Genomic DNA, 14,473 nt, shown 5'->3' with positions numbered 1-14,473 from the left:
GTAGCATTGTTGAACGGGGGTATGCTCTAGGCGCATGTGTCGTACATTAGCGAAAGCAATATATAAATGACAGAGCTCCTGACGCCAGGCGATATAGTGATTTGTGAAAAAATTGGGCAATAGAGAATATTTTTTTGTTCTTGATATATACCTGAACTTTCCAAACATTGAACTGATAATACTTTTTGTTTCGTAAAATATCTCAGAGTTTTAAATTACCTATTTAAATAATTTATCTTTAAATTTTCCTTAGAAACAGTTCATTGTTTTATTTTGCATGGCACTGTACCCATCAGTGCCAGCGGTCCTTCGAAGCGAAATCAAAACAACGTACACTTGTCCTGCCTCCGTCCCATGGGATAGGGCAAGATTGTGGAATGCACATCAGGAGGGATACGATTTGTCAGACAGAGCATCATCGAAAGGTGCCAAGGATGGTGCACTAGAAGTATTGTGGATAAAATGGAAAACTGTATCCTAATCGTGCGGCAATAGTCAGGCATAATAATAATGGTGCTATCGTATTAAAGAGCGGCGGTCGGCGACAAAGTAACCGGACAATCAGCGGCCAATCCCTGACTCCCAGCGGAATGGTATCTCCGGATGGGCATTACATCAACTCAACACACAAGGTACGTATGCGAGCAAAAAAACACACAATATCATTCGTTTTTGGGTATTTTTGTAGCGCACTTTGTGCGCACAGATTTGTGCTACGGCTCTATCGTGCTGGACGGAAAGAGTGTCCTATAGCTACTTTGCAATACAATATGGGTTGAAAAAATTACTATAGTTCCGTTCAAATTTTGCGTCACGTTCTGTGTGTCTAACCTTTTCACATGCGTACTTAGAGAAAGTGTGGCTTTTAATGTACCGTGTCGTGTTCGAACCACATTCCATCCGTTGTTAACCGGAGATAAGATAGTGTGCTACCATGTAGCTGGTAATCGTCGACTGCTACGACGCTATACGTCAGCGATGGACACAAGCAGTAGTTCTTTATCAGCTGGTATGTCACTTTCGCTTTCACCTAGGGATGGTTCTATCTGCCCTCTAGTCCCACAACCGTACGCATCCCAGTGGTTGCTGACTGAAGTAGACATGCAATTGTATCGAGGACTCTGTACGTACAATGGCGGAAGCCTTATGATACGATGTGCGTGAGTTCCGACCGAAGAGTAGTGGGAAACGCACGGGCGGGTGTTCAACAGGGAGGGATGACTCAAAGCTCTCTGGATCGTGCTAGCGTGGACGCCATCTTCACCAACACTAAGAGTGGTAACCGAATGCAATGCGCCTTAATCTCTTATCAATCGCACTTCGTTCCCGGGCAGTTAAAAGTGTGTACAAGAGTAACGTACGCTTCGCTAGTGTTTGTTTGCGATTCGTTACGACCCGCGGTTGGTGTGTTGTGTGTCGTGGCTGTCGAGGGTATGAAAATAGTGTGGTCGCAGTCGCTAAACCTACTCCGATATTAAAGACATTCCTACCCCGAGAAAAGTCTATTTAAGTTCGATTGCACTTTTGTCAAATTTCCTTGACCTTTGCAACAAGCATCGCAAGTTGCGGCTGGTAGACAAGGCCTCTCGGTGCAGTCCTGTATCTATCCACTGCGGTCAAAGTGTATAGACGCGTTATCCTGTGTGTCCATTGTTCCACGGTAAAAGCTGCAACGTGTACGTGTGTATTTGTGATTGCGGGTGTTGGGGGCTAGTGTTTCTTAACTCAAGAGACAATTCTCCGGCTCCTTCGGTGTGCTATATTTATCCGTCCAAGAATGGTCCTTCCATCCGTTCGTTGCTCCTAAAGCAAGGCATCCCCCAGATAAGCGTCCAATGTGAGAAGCCGTTTACTGCAGTGGCGTTATTTGCGTGCTTTCTTGAGTCTGTTGGGTCCAAGTATAGTCCAGTTATTATTTTCCACGAAGGTGAGCGATCGCGCGCGTACACGCTTTGTCGCTTATCTAAAGAATAAACAAACCAAGCCAAACGCGTCTATTGTGGGTATGTGCGGCAAAGGGAATGAATCCAGAACACCTCCACTGTCCGATTCCGCCGTCTGGTCACAGCGAACAGTGCGCTTCTGGTGCAAGCTGCTACTGCAAAAGAATGCTGAATGCTAGTGCTGTGCGCAACGGCGATTCAAGCGGCGCGAACATTTGTCTGCCTTAGGGGAAGCCCTTGGTAGTTAGTTACTAGCGATGGTTTCGACCGTTATCACGGCAGTGGCAGCAGCAAGACGCCATACGAATTGTTCTGAGGATAACTGTGAGGACGACAGTGGTCCGAGACTAGCTAGCCCCTTGCGAAAGCTGCGCAGACAATCATCCCGACTAAGGAACCTGTTGCCTTTGCTCAGTGGAACTGGAAGCGGTGGAAAATCAGAGAAAGTCCCCGTGGAACAGGTACTGCTTCTTAGAATCGTCCTTGAGTGTGTCGCAGCATGGGTTTCGTAAATTGAACCCCTTGTGAAGTGCTGATTGGGCAGTTTGATGTGTTCCGTTTGCCATCATTGCATTAAAATGCTTGTTTTTGTTTGCCTTTTTTGTAACAGCCAAGCACACATGATGGCGAGTGTCATAAGTTAAATGGAAATGAATCACATCCAATATGATTGACGCATTCGTTCCAGCCAGAACTACAAGTTAAGCGAATTGAAAACTGCGTCTGATTGCACTGAAAATAGAACGATATCTTTACTGCTTGTTGCGGCTATGATATTTGTTTCTCCAAGCAAACAATAATCCGTGTGATAAACACCTAAACCAGCAGTGTACTAAGGAAATTTTGCTTTTTGCTCGAAAGTGCTCTGCAATAGCTTTAAACCAGCAACTTGTCTCAGCCGATTAAGAGGGATGCAAACGGTTGATGGGAATGACTCACGTGGACACATGCTATTTTCCTAGTGCCTTCAACGTGCTGCTATTACCATTGTGCATTGTGATAAGTGTATTTAATAGTTGGGGAAAATGGTTGCCCTTTTTATGCGCTCTATTCCATGGATGCTGATGCAGCGATTTTCATAATCAACAAAGTGATTCCATCATGAAGATTTCGTCGTCATGTTTTTCATTATCGTTGGTTTCCGGCAAACCATGGAACGTAATCATAACCATGATATTCCAACGCATGAAATTCACGTCGTCTGGAAGCGGCCGCTAATTAAACTAGAAACAGCAGTTAATCGCGGGTTCCATCATCTTGGAGCAGAAAAAATCGATCCAGAATGTTGGCCTCTACTTTCAGTTTTCTATCAATCGTTGGAATGATTTTGAAGTCATGGTTCCTCATTTAGGTAGCCGTAAAGTCTCTTTTTTGGACACAATCTGAATCCTTGGTTTATTTTAACCCTAGGAGATTCGATCATCGGATGAGGTCATGGCAGCATGATTAAGAGGCAGTAAATACTTTAACGACGGTAAATGTCTTCGTTCTAGAGTGACAAAAAAAGGAGATTGTTTAACGTACATGATAAGCACTCGTGCTTCGCCGCACTGTAATTCCCGTTTAGGTCCGATCCGATTGATGAAATGTCGGGAAATGTCGAGGATTTTCAGAAGGGATTGGGTTACTGCCTAAAAAAAACGCTGACCGTGCTGTGGCTTTGGTTTACCTTCTCCATTACTTACGAGCGCCACCCACGTACGACGAAACACACTGAGACGTTAATGAACGTATCATAAGCTACAATAGTGTAGCCAGGCAGTGGTACGAAAGGGCAAGGATGGAGAAGCTCGATGAGGCATAACGAACGGGAACGGGAAAAGCCTCTTTTAGCAGTTCCGCATCGACGACCCACCGACTAGCCGAATAGTAGTATAGGAAGGTAATTCGAATAAAAAGACATACACGACGGAGGTGACGGGATATGATCCTTTCTGCGGCTTCTCTTATTAGCTGACACAAATGGAATCCTCGAGGTCAAGAAACGTCTTACAACTTCATAGGCGAAAAACCGCCACCAACTTACACTGCATGGGGTAAAATCAATTTCTAAGCATTACTGCGCTTTGTATGCATGTGTGTGTGTGTGTTTTTTTTTTTTTAGTTCGGATAAGGGGAGAAGACCTCCACCTGCCACCACCCGGAAAGCTGTGGAACTATTGTCGAATTTCAAAGCCATCGGAGCGAATAAGGAGCGAACGATGAGAGTATGTTGTAGTTTGTGGTAAAGAAACCTGCTTCAATTGACTTTAGATATAATAACAACGGCTGTATTGAATTACGGGCGCATTTTTATTTATAATGCGTCGTTCGTGTGCACTGAACTGTGTATGTTGAGCTGCATATTTGCAACTAGCTCCCGTGCAAAAAAAAATATTTCAAACGAGTGTTCTGAGATTGACGAGCAGGTTCAAACCTCAACCTGAGAAACTGGTTCTCCAATATAGTGACAATAACATTTTCGACGAGGTTTGCAATCTGTTTTTGCACATAACCGAATCCGAGTCGAATACTGTTGCTATCATTAAGATGTTGTGATGGTGAAGTGTCTAGAAGAATCTGTGGGTTGAGTCCATCATTCTCTAGCGCATATCGGTGACATCGTTTGGCCCCGATTGAAGCGATAGCAAGATGGCTTCACTTTCGTATCATCAGTCCTATGTACTGCCGAACCACTGTAACTGCAGGAATTCTTCGCCAGCATCATACATTGGAATGTTGAGAGACTGTTAAAAACAATCAGATGTTTTTTACTGTGATTATTGTTCGTGAATATGTCACCGAGTTGGAAGGTCCTTTTTTTTAGCCATTGCGCAGGATTGGTAGTAACATTCCAAAGATCGAGGCCATTGATAAGACTTGCGCAATCGTACCAAAGCACAGTTTGCAGTCAGTAATATTCGCTTGATAATAATGAGTGCCGCTGGAGGGCGAGGATGATGACAGCAACATGTCGTAACGTTCCAGAATGGATGAGAAACACTGGGCAAGATCTCAATCGGAGCTTGGGATTCGCTTACCCGTACCGTAGCATCCAGCAGATCGCAGGGATGCGCTCGAGTTAGTCTTGTCGTGCTATTGAGCGGAAGCTGAAGCGCTAAGAAGAGAGCAATAAGAGTCACGGACCGGAATAGGGAAAACATACCGTGGCACACATCGAGAAAAGCGCTGACATTGTGTAGTGTAGTATGCAGTAGTCCTACGGTGGTGTGTGCGAAGTCGTTTCCAAAGTCGACGCGACGTGAAATCTGACACCAGTCAGGCCGCCCGCTCCTTCTGTCCCTGGCAGCAAAGTGGGTACCATCCGGGAGGACATGTACCGGAACGGAACCGAAGGAAAACAACCGTTCTGAAACCTGTTCTATAGCAGCCGGCACGGAACGAAGCCTACGTCCAACCACGAGTTACTGGTGCGTCGCTCTGTGTGCATCTTTCGCTTTCATTGGTGCTGTGAAGTGTTTTGTTTTGGTGCAGCACACTCTACGGACGACAGGTGTCGTGGGTGCAATTCGTTCACTCGGTTTGCTAATCGAATTAGTCTCGACGTTCGCAACGCGCGCACAAACGTTTTGCGCGGATCGAACACGGTTTGGCTATTTGTTCTTGCTGGCTGCTGCATATTCTCCCGAAAAGGAGAACCATTTGTTTTACCGAATCCTAAGTGAACGGCGGACCGACCGCCCATCGAGTACGGGATAAGGTTCCCGGGATAACATCATGGATCAATCACCGGCAACGCGGCGGCTAACGCGTGACGAATCCGAGGATAGTCCGGTCGAGTTTGTGGTGGTGGATTCCGATGTGTCAATGTCCGATGCAGGTCTCAGCTCACCGGAGAAGAAGCCGAAGAAGAAGCGCAGTGGCCTATCGTTCAAGAAGCTGCGCACCAACGCGCAAAAGCTTATCCCGAAGCGAGGTCGTAAGGAGTCGTCAGTAAAATCGTCCGAGACCAGTTCGCTCGGGGGTGATTCGGGGATGGTGAGTGGTGGAACGGATGAGCTACTTCCGGCAACCCCATCTCCACCTCCACCCGCTTCACCAACGGCTACGAAAACGATCATCGATACCGTACTAAAGTCAACCGAAAGCCTTCCGGCAATCAAGGAGGATCCGATACGAGAAGCAGCAATGCTAGGTACACGCTCGGACGAGGATATGCTATTGGAAGGAAAGGACAAACAGCGACAGAAAAAAGCGCGCAAGCCTAGTCGGGCGGCTAGCTTCATGAAGAAACTTGCCGGACGTTCAAAGTCCTCAAAAGTAACACCAAACCCAACGCCTGCGACCGGAGGTGCTTCGGATGGCGATGAGCTTTCGTCCGGGACCCTTGAGACTCCGCTAAGCATCAAACGCCAAACACCAGAAGGTGCCATGTTTGTCTCGGACACTGAACTGTACCAAGATGGCGACAGGGACGACGGTACCCCAGTGGATCCACCGTCGCCAGTGTTGGTGCGGCAGCTTGATTCCGAACCGACAACACTACGGGCCAAACGGACCGAAATGAAAATCACGCTCACACGCAACTCAACTAAACCTTCGACGATGGAAACCTCGCTGGATGGTGAAGATGTCGATGTGAACGGAATTCGGAGCAACGGTGGAGACCAGAGCAATGGTAAGGCTTCTTCCGGTTTTTAGTTACAGCCCAAGCAACGAAGCCAGATCGACTTCGTTCGGTTGTGGTGACGGTCGTTTTGGATCGGGAACTCGACTGGTTCGGCTACAACCACCACACTCTCGCACACGGTATGATGATGATGTTGATAATTCTCTCCTCACAGGTCTGAACGTTACTCGGAACGATGTGGCTGAGAACAGGGAGCTTGGTTTCGACTCTAAACCAATTAGTTCAGACAGCGGCACTGTTCCGTCACCGAGGGCATCAATCGGGATTGAGCAATCGCCGCAGTTGATCGCCGCCGTTCGTACGCAACAGTCATCGTCATCCTCGTCATCCGTTGATGCACGTTTGTCCAGTCTGCTGAGTGGGGACTACATCGCGGAGATTAATAAGTTTTCCATCGAGAACATTACGAGCGCTGGCGCAGGAGCAGGTACAGGAGGAGGAGGAGGAGGAGCAGAAGTCCCACCCTTGCCACAGCCGCGCGCATCTTTGTCGATTCGCGAGAGGTTCTTCCAGCAACCGCTAGTGACGGTGACGGGTGACAGTGAGCTAGTCACAAACTTTGATTCGCAGGAAGTCGCACCACCGTCGTCGGTTGTTGGCGACGAAGAAATAGACGGTTTTATGAGGAAAGCGAAAGCAGCGAGTTCGGCCACAGGATCCGGAGGAACAGCGCGATCGAAAGGAGGCAGCAAGAGTCCTGCAACCGTTGACAAACCGGCAGCAGGCGTTTCTAGCGGACAAGACTTGTCGCCGTCGTCGTCATCGTCGTCGACGTCGGCAAGTAAAGCAGCTTCTACGGTACGTACGCAGGAAGCGGCTAAACCATATCAACTGGGCAACAGCTTAAAGAATCCCAACAATTCTGGATTTAAATCAATCGAACAGCAACTACAGCAACCAGACCAACAACTACAACAACAACAACAACAGGAATCTGTACCCGTGAACATTGGCGTGGACAATAAAGGAGACAGGGAGAAGCAAGGAGAGGAACAGAAGAGCGACACCATACCAACCGAACCGACAATAGTTTTCGATATCGGAACACAGGTACGCCCGGACAGAACCTCCTCTATCGTTAAGCCTGCTGGTGGTCGCGCGGTGGCCGCAACGCTTGCGGTTCCATCCGTGGCACTCGAAAGCGGTGCCCAGTCGGGATCATTTGCCTCGATCGGTAGCACTTCTCGCTCGCTTGACGAACTGATCGGCGTTGGTGGTTCGTACGACGACAGTAGTCAGAACAACACTAGCGAGGGTTCGCTACGACGCATTGCGTACGTCGAGCAGCCGACTTTCTACACGCCCGAAGAGGAAGAGCTGCTGACAGGCAAGCCGCCGCGCTCCTCCTCCTCCCTGCTGTCAAGCGCACTCGAGTCCGGCGAGTATTCGCTCGAGTCGGCGGATTTTCTAGAGCGCAATATGTCTCCGCACGGAGATCTGCTACTCGAGAAGGGGGCCTCCGACCAATCGGTAAGTGTCGTTGGCCCCCCCGTCCCTCGATCATTTCTAGAAATCGAATGTCGCGCAAAAATTCTGCTATTCTGGACATGAAGGGACAATAAGAAGCAAGCTCGAATCAAACATTCAATGAATGAAGGTTTCTGCACATACGACGCTTGTGAAGCTATTCTGGAAACCGTTCAACAGATTCGTGTGTATGTGTGTTTGTGTGAGGATTTTGATGGACATGAATCGCGTAATTTATTATTGATGCTGTTGCCTGGAAATGGTGCTATTGTTATGAAATGGATGCCTTAAATCGATTGTCGATTAATATATTTTCTGATATAACCAGATTTTGTGAAAACGGCTGGTTTCCTTATTTCTGTCGGAAAAATGTTGCGTGACTGCAACAGTGGTGGCATTCGGTTGTATACTTACTGTTTTTCGAATAAATCGTTCGTTCGTTATTCGTAATTCGTAAGTAAGTTCGTATTTGCATAGACCCGCGCTGCTTTCGGATGGTGCATCCAAAATATGAAGCAAAAGATAAAAGAAGTGCAACGTTGCCTGCACGCAGTGCTGCTAGTAAATCATCGTTATCAGTTTTGCGCTATCTCTGGTAGCTAGTTGTTGGATCTAGCGAAGGATTGCAACATTGTCCTAATAAGTGCTGAGCGGTTGACTTGCTTCTCTCCGGAGGCCGTTGAACCTTGAGCGAATGGGAATGGACGCATTTTTTTGAAAGATCAACGGATACGATATGACACGAAAACGAGAGGAAGAGGGGGAAATAGGCTTGAAGAGCGTGTCATGTTATCTGGTCATGATGGCAAAAATATGAACAATCTCTTTCATTTTGTACTCCGACAGGCAACCATGGCGACTGGACAGACCGAGAAGCGTGAGCATCTTTACAAAATTCTTGTCATTGGCGAACTCGGTACTGGCAAGACGTCCTTCATCAAGCGATATGTGCATCAATTCTTCAGCCAAAACTATCGCGCAACTATCGGAGTAGATTTTGCGCTGAAAGTGCTGAACTGGGACCAGAACACAATCATCCGTCTTCAGTTATGGGATATTGCGGGTAAGTTATCCCGCATCTCGTACTATCCAAAGAGGTCATCTTTTTTTTTATCTTTCAGGGCAAGAACGGTTCGGGAACATGACCCGGGTGTACTACAAAGAAGCAGTTGGTGCATTCATTGTTTTCGACGTAACTCGCAGTGCCACATTCGACGCGGTAATCAAGTGGAAAAATGATCTTGACTCCAAAGTGCAACTTCCCGATGGAAAACCTATTCCGTGTATACTCTTAGCCAACAAGGTGCGTTTGAAAGAATACATCGTAATACCCCAGTTCCTTGCTCTCCGTATGACATTCGCTGTTGCTTCTTTCCGTAGAGTGACCAACAAAAGCAGGGAATTGTGACGACACCCGCCAAACTGGACGAGTATGTCAAGGAGCACGGTTTCGCGGGATGGTTCGAAACATCGGCAAAAGAAAACGTTAACATTGAAGAAGCGGCCAAATCGTTAGTTAATAAGGTAGCGGAAGTTTCTCGTCATTCATTCTCGTGTTATGATGAATTATGCTAACGTTTCATCTTCTTTTCATTTCGTAGATTTTAATGAATGACAAACTACTGAACACGGGTGAGGTCATCGATTCCGAACGGTTCGGCCTGGTCGGAGGAAAGGCAGAAACGAGCCAGAAAAAGTCCTGTTCTTGCTGACCAAACCATAGTCCAAGCAGAACACGCCCCAACACACCTACACACCAGCGACCGTATTTGTTTATATCGGTGTGTTGGAGCGTGTGCTTTGTGTGTGTGTATGTGTGACCATTTTGCTGTTACATCGTCGCTTATGATTTGCTTACGTTTGATTATTTGTTTGTTTGTTTGTTTGATTAACTTTTAATTGTTTTTATCATGTTTGACTTTCCCTGTCTTTCCCTTTTGTTCTGCATTCCCAACGTTGTTTTTGCCCCTTAACAATACTTTGATTATCACTAACTATTATACTACTCTTACACTGTACGCTACTCTCCCCAACTATGAACATAATCGCGTTGTTACTAAAACACTAGGCCATTAACTCAACCAAAAGCAAGCCAAGTTTACCTTCTTAATGCCACCATTAATCAACTTTTGTTGCATACGATTCGCGATGTTTTCGGTTGCTGCAAACTACTAGGGTAAACTAACGTTGCCACCTAGAATCATCTAAGCCGAGCCACTTACACGATGGCACCCGCCAAGGATGTCACCCCGAGACTATCCACAGAGAAGAGATATACAAAAAAATGAAATTAGGATCCAAAAAATCCCCCCTTCCACACCGTATTGGGTGGGCGATTGATTGTTATTGTTGAAGGTGTTTTAGATCTTGTTGGCTTTTATTATAAAAAAATGGCAAAATACCACTGGCGTAAATTAGATTCAAGTTGATCGTAAAACCAAACAAAAAATTAAAAATGTTGCAGGAACATGTGTTTGTAATGTGCTAGTAATGAAAGGGCAAAGGAATATTTACAGCTCTAAAACACAAACAATCACTCGCTTTAAAACACATGCAAAATATGCCGGTTTAAAGAATAGAAAGTGTAACAGAAGCATATTATATTGAGAGCATCTGCATCTATACAGATGAGCATTTGCCCTTCCGTTTGGATACCGTTTATTAGTGGCATCGTGCTTTTATCGTAAAAAAAAAACAAACTTGGCTAACACTGCGCTCAACAAACCCATCGTTTAGCAGGCAACCGATCAAATGCTACATTTAGGAGGTAGAACGCCATTATCGGTGTAACTTATTCGATTAGTTTGTTCGCGCCTCATATTGCGTAAGATTCTTGTGCAACCGAATGCAGCTGAAAGGACATCGTATGATAATTTGATAGGTTAGAAAACAAAAGATAAAATCTTTTTGAAAGAGGTCAAATTGTTTGCCTAACTATGAAAGAAATCAACGTGTTGTAGGGGATAAGCACACAAGCAGCAAATAACCAGAATCAGTGGTAAATGTTACACCACGCAGACCGAAAGTAATCGCTCCTTGCTGGGTGTAGCCTTCCAAGGTAATGATAATCTATTTTCATTTTTATTATTCTTTTCGTTTTTTTTTGTGTATGATCTTCTATAGCAGCTAAAGCTGTGCGCACTGAGTAAGAGTGAGTTAGTATAATCCTGCTTGTGAAATTAAGGTTTCAAATCAGTACAAAGAGTTTATGACACTCTCTTTGCTATTCACTTTTTCTCACTCACTCATCCACTATCTGTGGCGATTAATAACTCACTCTTTTCACTTTATAGTCATTAACTCACTCACTCTGTGTACGAAGTACTACCGTGAAGTGATCCTTTTGTGAAATTGCATAGGGGTTAAGGAGAGTTTTTTTACAAGGAGTTTAAACTCATCGTAGACACCCTACGGACGGGACTTTAGCACTTGCAAAAAACTTTCCTTGGGCCCTATGCACCCTCCCAAGGGATCACCTCATGGTTTAATGCGACACAGCGTGAGTGATTGACTATAAATCGAAAAGAATGAGCTATTAGTCGGGACTGCGAGTGAGTACGTATAATTCGAATAAAATGAATGTAGTGCATTACTTTTTTATGAATCTTCAAAGAGTGAGTGAATGATATACATATTTTTAGTCACTATTCATTTTTAAATTCATAAATGATGCCCTTTAGTAACTCTTCATTTTTGATTCAAATCACTAAAAAGAGTGAGATTTTTCATCTCTATTAGGAACCGGAACATTCCGTCAATTAGAACGAAAGTGCCAGGATAAGTAGCACTAGCTCCCGTTCTGATTGTTTTCCATTTCCGCTGTGCAGCGTACCAGCTGTCGGCGCTCGTGCTCAGCCACAACTATTGAGCAGTTTGTGCTGGAAAATGCCAACGAGTAGATGAAGGGGACCGTACTGCCGGGAAGGAATCTTTGGTAAAGGGTAAGTTTGAAAATGCTTTTTTGTTTTGGTTTATTGGTGGTGGTTGGTAAAGGAGTTATTACAGAAAAACTACTTATTTACATGCATACATATTAGATACTAAGCCGTGTTCTTTGGTCGTATTTTTGCTGAATTTGTCATTCCGAAAATAGCAGTGGCTTATTGTTAAAACTATCAAGTTGAAAAGCAGGTTATTTCTTTTTAGAAAACTAACCAATTAGCCCTTTGAAGGAATACTCAACATTGAAAATAGAATCATCTCGTAACCACTTTTTTAAGACTCTTCACTAATAGCGCACGCATCCATCCAATAGCCAGATCCATTGGTACGCACCATAAGAGACAAGGAGCTAAATTGACCTATAGGATTAAGTACTAGGAAACACCACCCGCACAGGTGGAATCGTAATAGCTTTCGTTAAAAAAATCGGTACAGATTAAAACCGGAACTTCCGCGAAATGTGGAAGGCAGCACCAGCCCAGTACGATCGGAGTTGCGCTTCACTTATGCACGATCGACCAAAATGAAGATTTCAAACGGTAGCAAATGATGATGATGCCCATTTTTTCTTCGCCGATTATAGTTGGCTATTTACGCTCGATTTTGGGCACGCGTTTAGGCCATCTTTAGGTTTTTTTTGTGGCTGTACACCGCTACCCCTTTGCTCCTTCGTTCGCCCAGTTCGATATACTTCTCTTCTTTCGAACCACCTGAATTCCACCTGATGCTGGAGCTGCCTTGAATGTGTTTCTGTTTTAACAACTAGCACAGTTTAACGTATAATTAATCCATCGGGAACGCAAAGTAGCACCATATCGCGGCCATGGAGCAATGTGGCCGTGTGGAACAAAAGGGGAGAAGGATAACAGTGAGGTAAAAAAGGCGCGAGTAAAATCAATTAGCCCAAACCGATGAGAGGCGGCCGTGAGGCCAGCATCGTCCGCTTGGGCGTTATTAAAAGAGTACACGAAAGCACCATCAAAGGGTGCGAAGAGATAAAAAAGAGGAGAAACACAAAACATAACTGCACCTGCTCGTCTGAACTTCCGCGTCACCGTCCGGCCATAAAACGGACCCATGGAAGAAAAAAAAGGTTCATCACTGAGCTCGGCAAGGCATAAATGGTGAGAAATGGAAAATAGGAAAAAGCGCGCACCCAAATATCCAGCAAAACACCCCGTGCCACAAAAAGTGCCACAAACAACACCGATTAGCGAAGGGAAAATCTGGTCAATCTGGTCCGCCGGTATTTTTCGGACCGCCAATTATACGCCTTTTTTACACACACTTACGCACTTATTAATTGTGGGGCGAATGTTTAACGATAATAATCGGTGGCTTGCTCCTGGTGTGTGCCGTTGTTGATTATGTTGTAATTGTATCCTGACGACTTCATTTCCTTCGAGACTATTCTCTCTAAATGAGCCCGCAGAAGATGCTATTGGGAATAGTTGAAAAAAGGTTTAGTGCTGTCTATTTTGAAACGAAAGTTATCAAAAACAGTTTGTTAACTTTAGTATTATTGCCAATTTGCCAGTGGGTTTGGCCGGCGTACAGAATAGAAATTACAATTCAGAAAAAAATATAGCTACACGTCCAAAAGCCCCCCAATATCCATTATAAATTGAGGGGAAATAGTTTTGCGGATGTAAAGCGGAAGAATGTTTCCGAAGCACCTCGTGCTGATCTTCTCCCCCAGCTCATGCAGAGGAATGCCGGATGAAAATCTCTGTTCGATTGAAAAATAATCCACGTAATGCTTTATGCTATGTATCAATTAGCTTAGGATAAGCGCGCATGAAGAAATGTTGTTTGATGGATCTCTCACATGTGCATGAACAAAAAATGTAATTGCATTTTTTGTTGGATTGTTTTATTGTGCGTATCTGAGTATCTGAGCATCTGGAAACATTTGCCACTATGAAATGAAAAATACATCTCCACTGTATATATTCCGAACCTCCGCAGTGTTGAAGTAGGGCTGAGGCTTTGAACCTCCCGATTCCGGTGTGCAAGCGGCATCTTCTGTTTTTTTACTTTTTGTTTTTGCGGCAATGCGCTAAAAACTATGGAAATAATTGTTTTCTCGTTTAATGTTGTTACCTACTTGATTAATGCTTTGGTGAGCTCGACATGCTTTTCGAAGTGCAATTCATGAAGTTTTCCTTCATGCCAGACTTTCCAGACGGAGCGGTTCCAGCCCTAAGGCCGGCATCGATCGTACAGAAATAATCATACAGAAGGAAGCTTACATTAAAGCCCATTACGACGAAAGTGTGGGCTAGCAAGCAATCTTAGTTTTGTAGTAGTGTAGTGTGTGTATTGACGAGTGTAAAAAGCACACAAACATAAGTGTAAAGTTGATGGATGCATCCTGCAATGGTCTGGAGCACTGGAGCAAATGGGGAGTGATGGAATTATAGCTGCAAACGTGTCTTTGCACGGACGCACAACAGCTTCCACCGAACAGCTTTTACTCGGATGAATAATA

The 14,473-nt window shown here is 45.0% G+C and overlaps 1 protein-coding gene across 3 annotated transcripts; it reads left to right on the top strand.

The window, feature by feature from the left end:
• Window positions 1–2,108: 2,108 nt before the first annotated feature.
• LOC126561551 (ras-related protein Rab-32) lies at window positions 2,109–9,976 on the top strand. 3 transcript variants are annotated; one of them, XM_050217765.1, is made up of 6 exons: window positions 5,553–6,561; window positions 6,728–8,043; window positions 8,887–9,103; window positions 9,162–9,343; window positions 9,421–9,564; window positions 9,642–9,976. In XM_050217765.1, the coding sequence occupies exons 1-6, from the start codon at window positions 5,661–5,663 to the stop codon at window positions 9,750–9,752; spliced, it is 2,871 nt and encodes a 956-aa protein (XP_050073722.1). In that variant the 5' UTR covers window positions 5,553–5,660; the 3' UTR covers window positions 9,753–9,976. The 3 variants fall into 3 exon arrangements, with proteins under 3 accessions (XP_050073724.1, XP_050073722.1, XP_050073723.1); XM_050217766.1 differs by having other exon boundaries at window positions 5,555–6,561; window positions 6,728–7,623; XM_050217767.1 differs by lacking the exons at window positions 5,553–6,561; window positions 6,728–8,043 and adding an exon at window positions 2,109–2,404.
• The last annotated feature ends 4,497 nt before the right edge of the window (window positions 9,977–14,473 follow it).

The sequence above is a fragment of the Anopheles maculipalpis genome, chromosome 3RL (genome assembly GCF_943734695.1).
Source record: "Anopheles maculipalpis chromosome 3RL, idAnoMacuDA_375_x, whole genome shotgun sequence".
In the NCBI taxonomy this organism is placed as follows: domain Eukaryota; kingdom Metazoa; phylum Arthropoda; class Insecta; order Diptera; family Culicidae; genus Anopheles; species Anopheles maculipalpis.
This window is presented reverse-complemented; position numbering and strand designations above follow the sequence as displayed.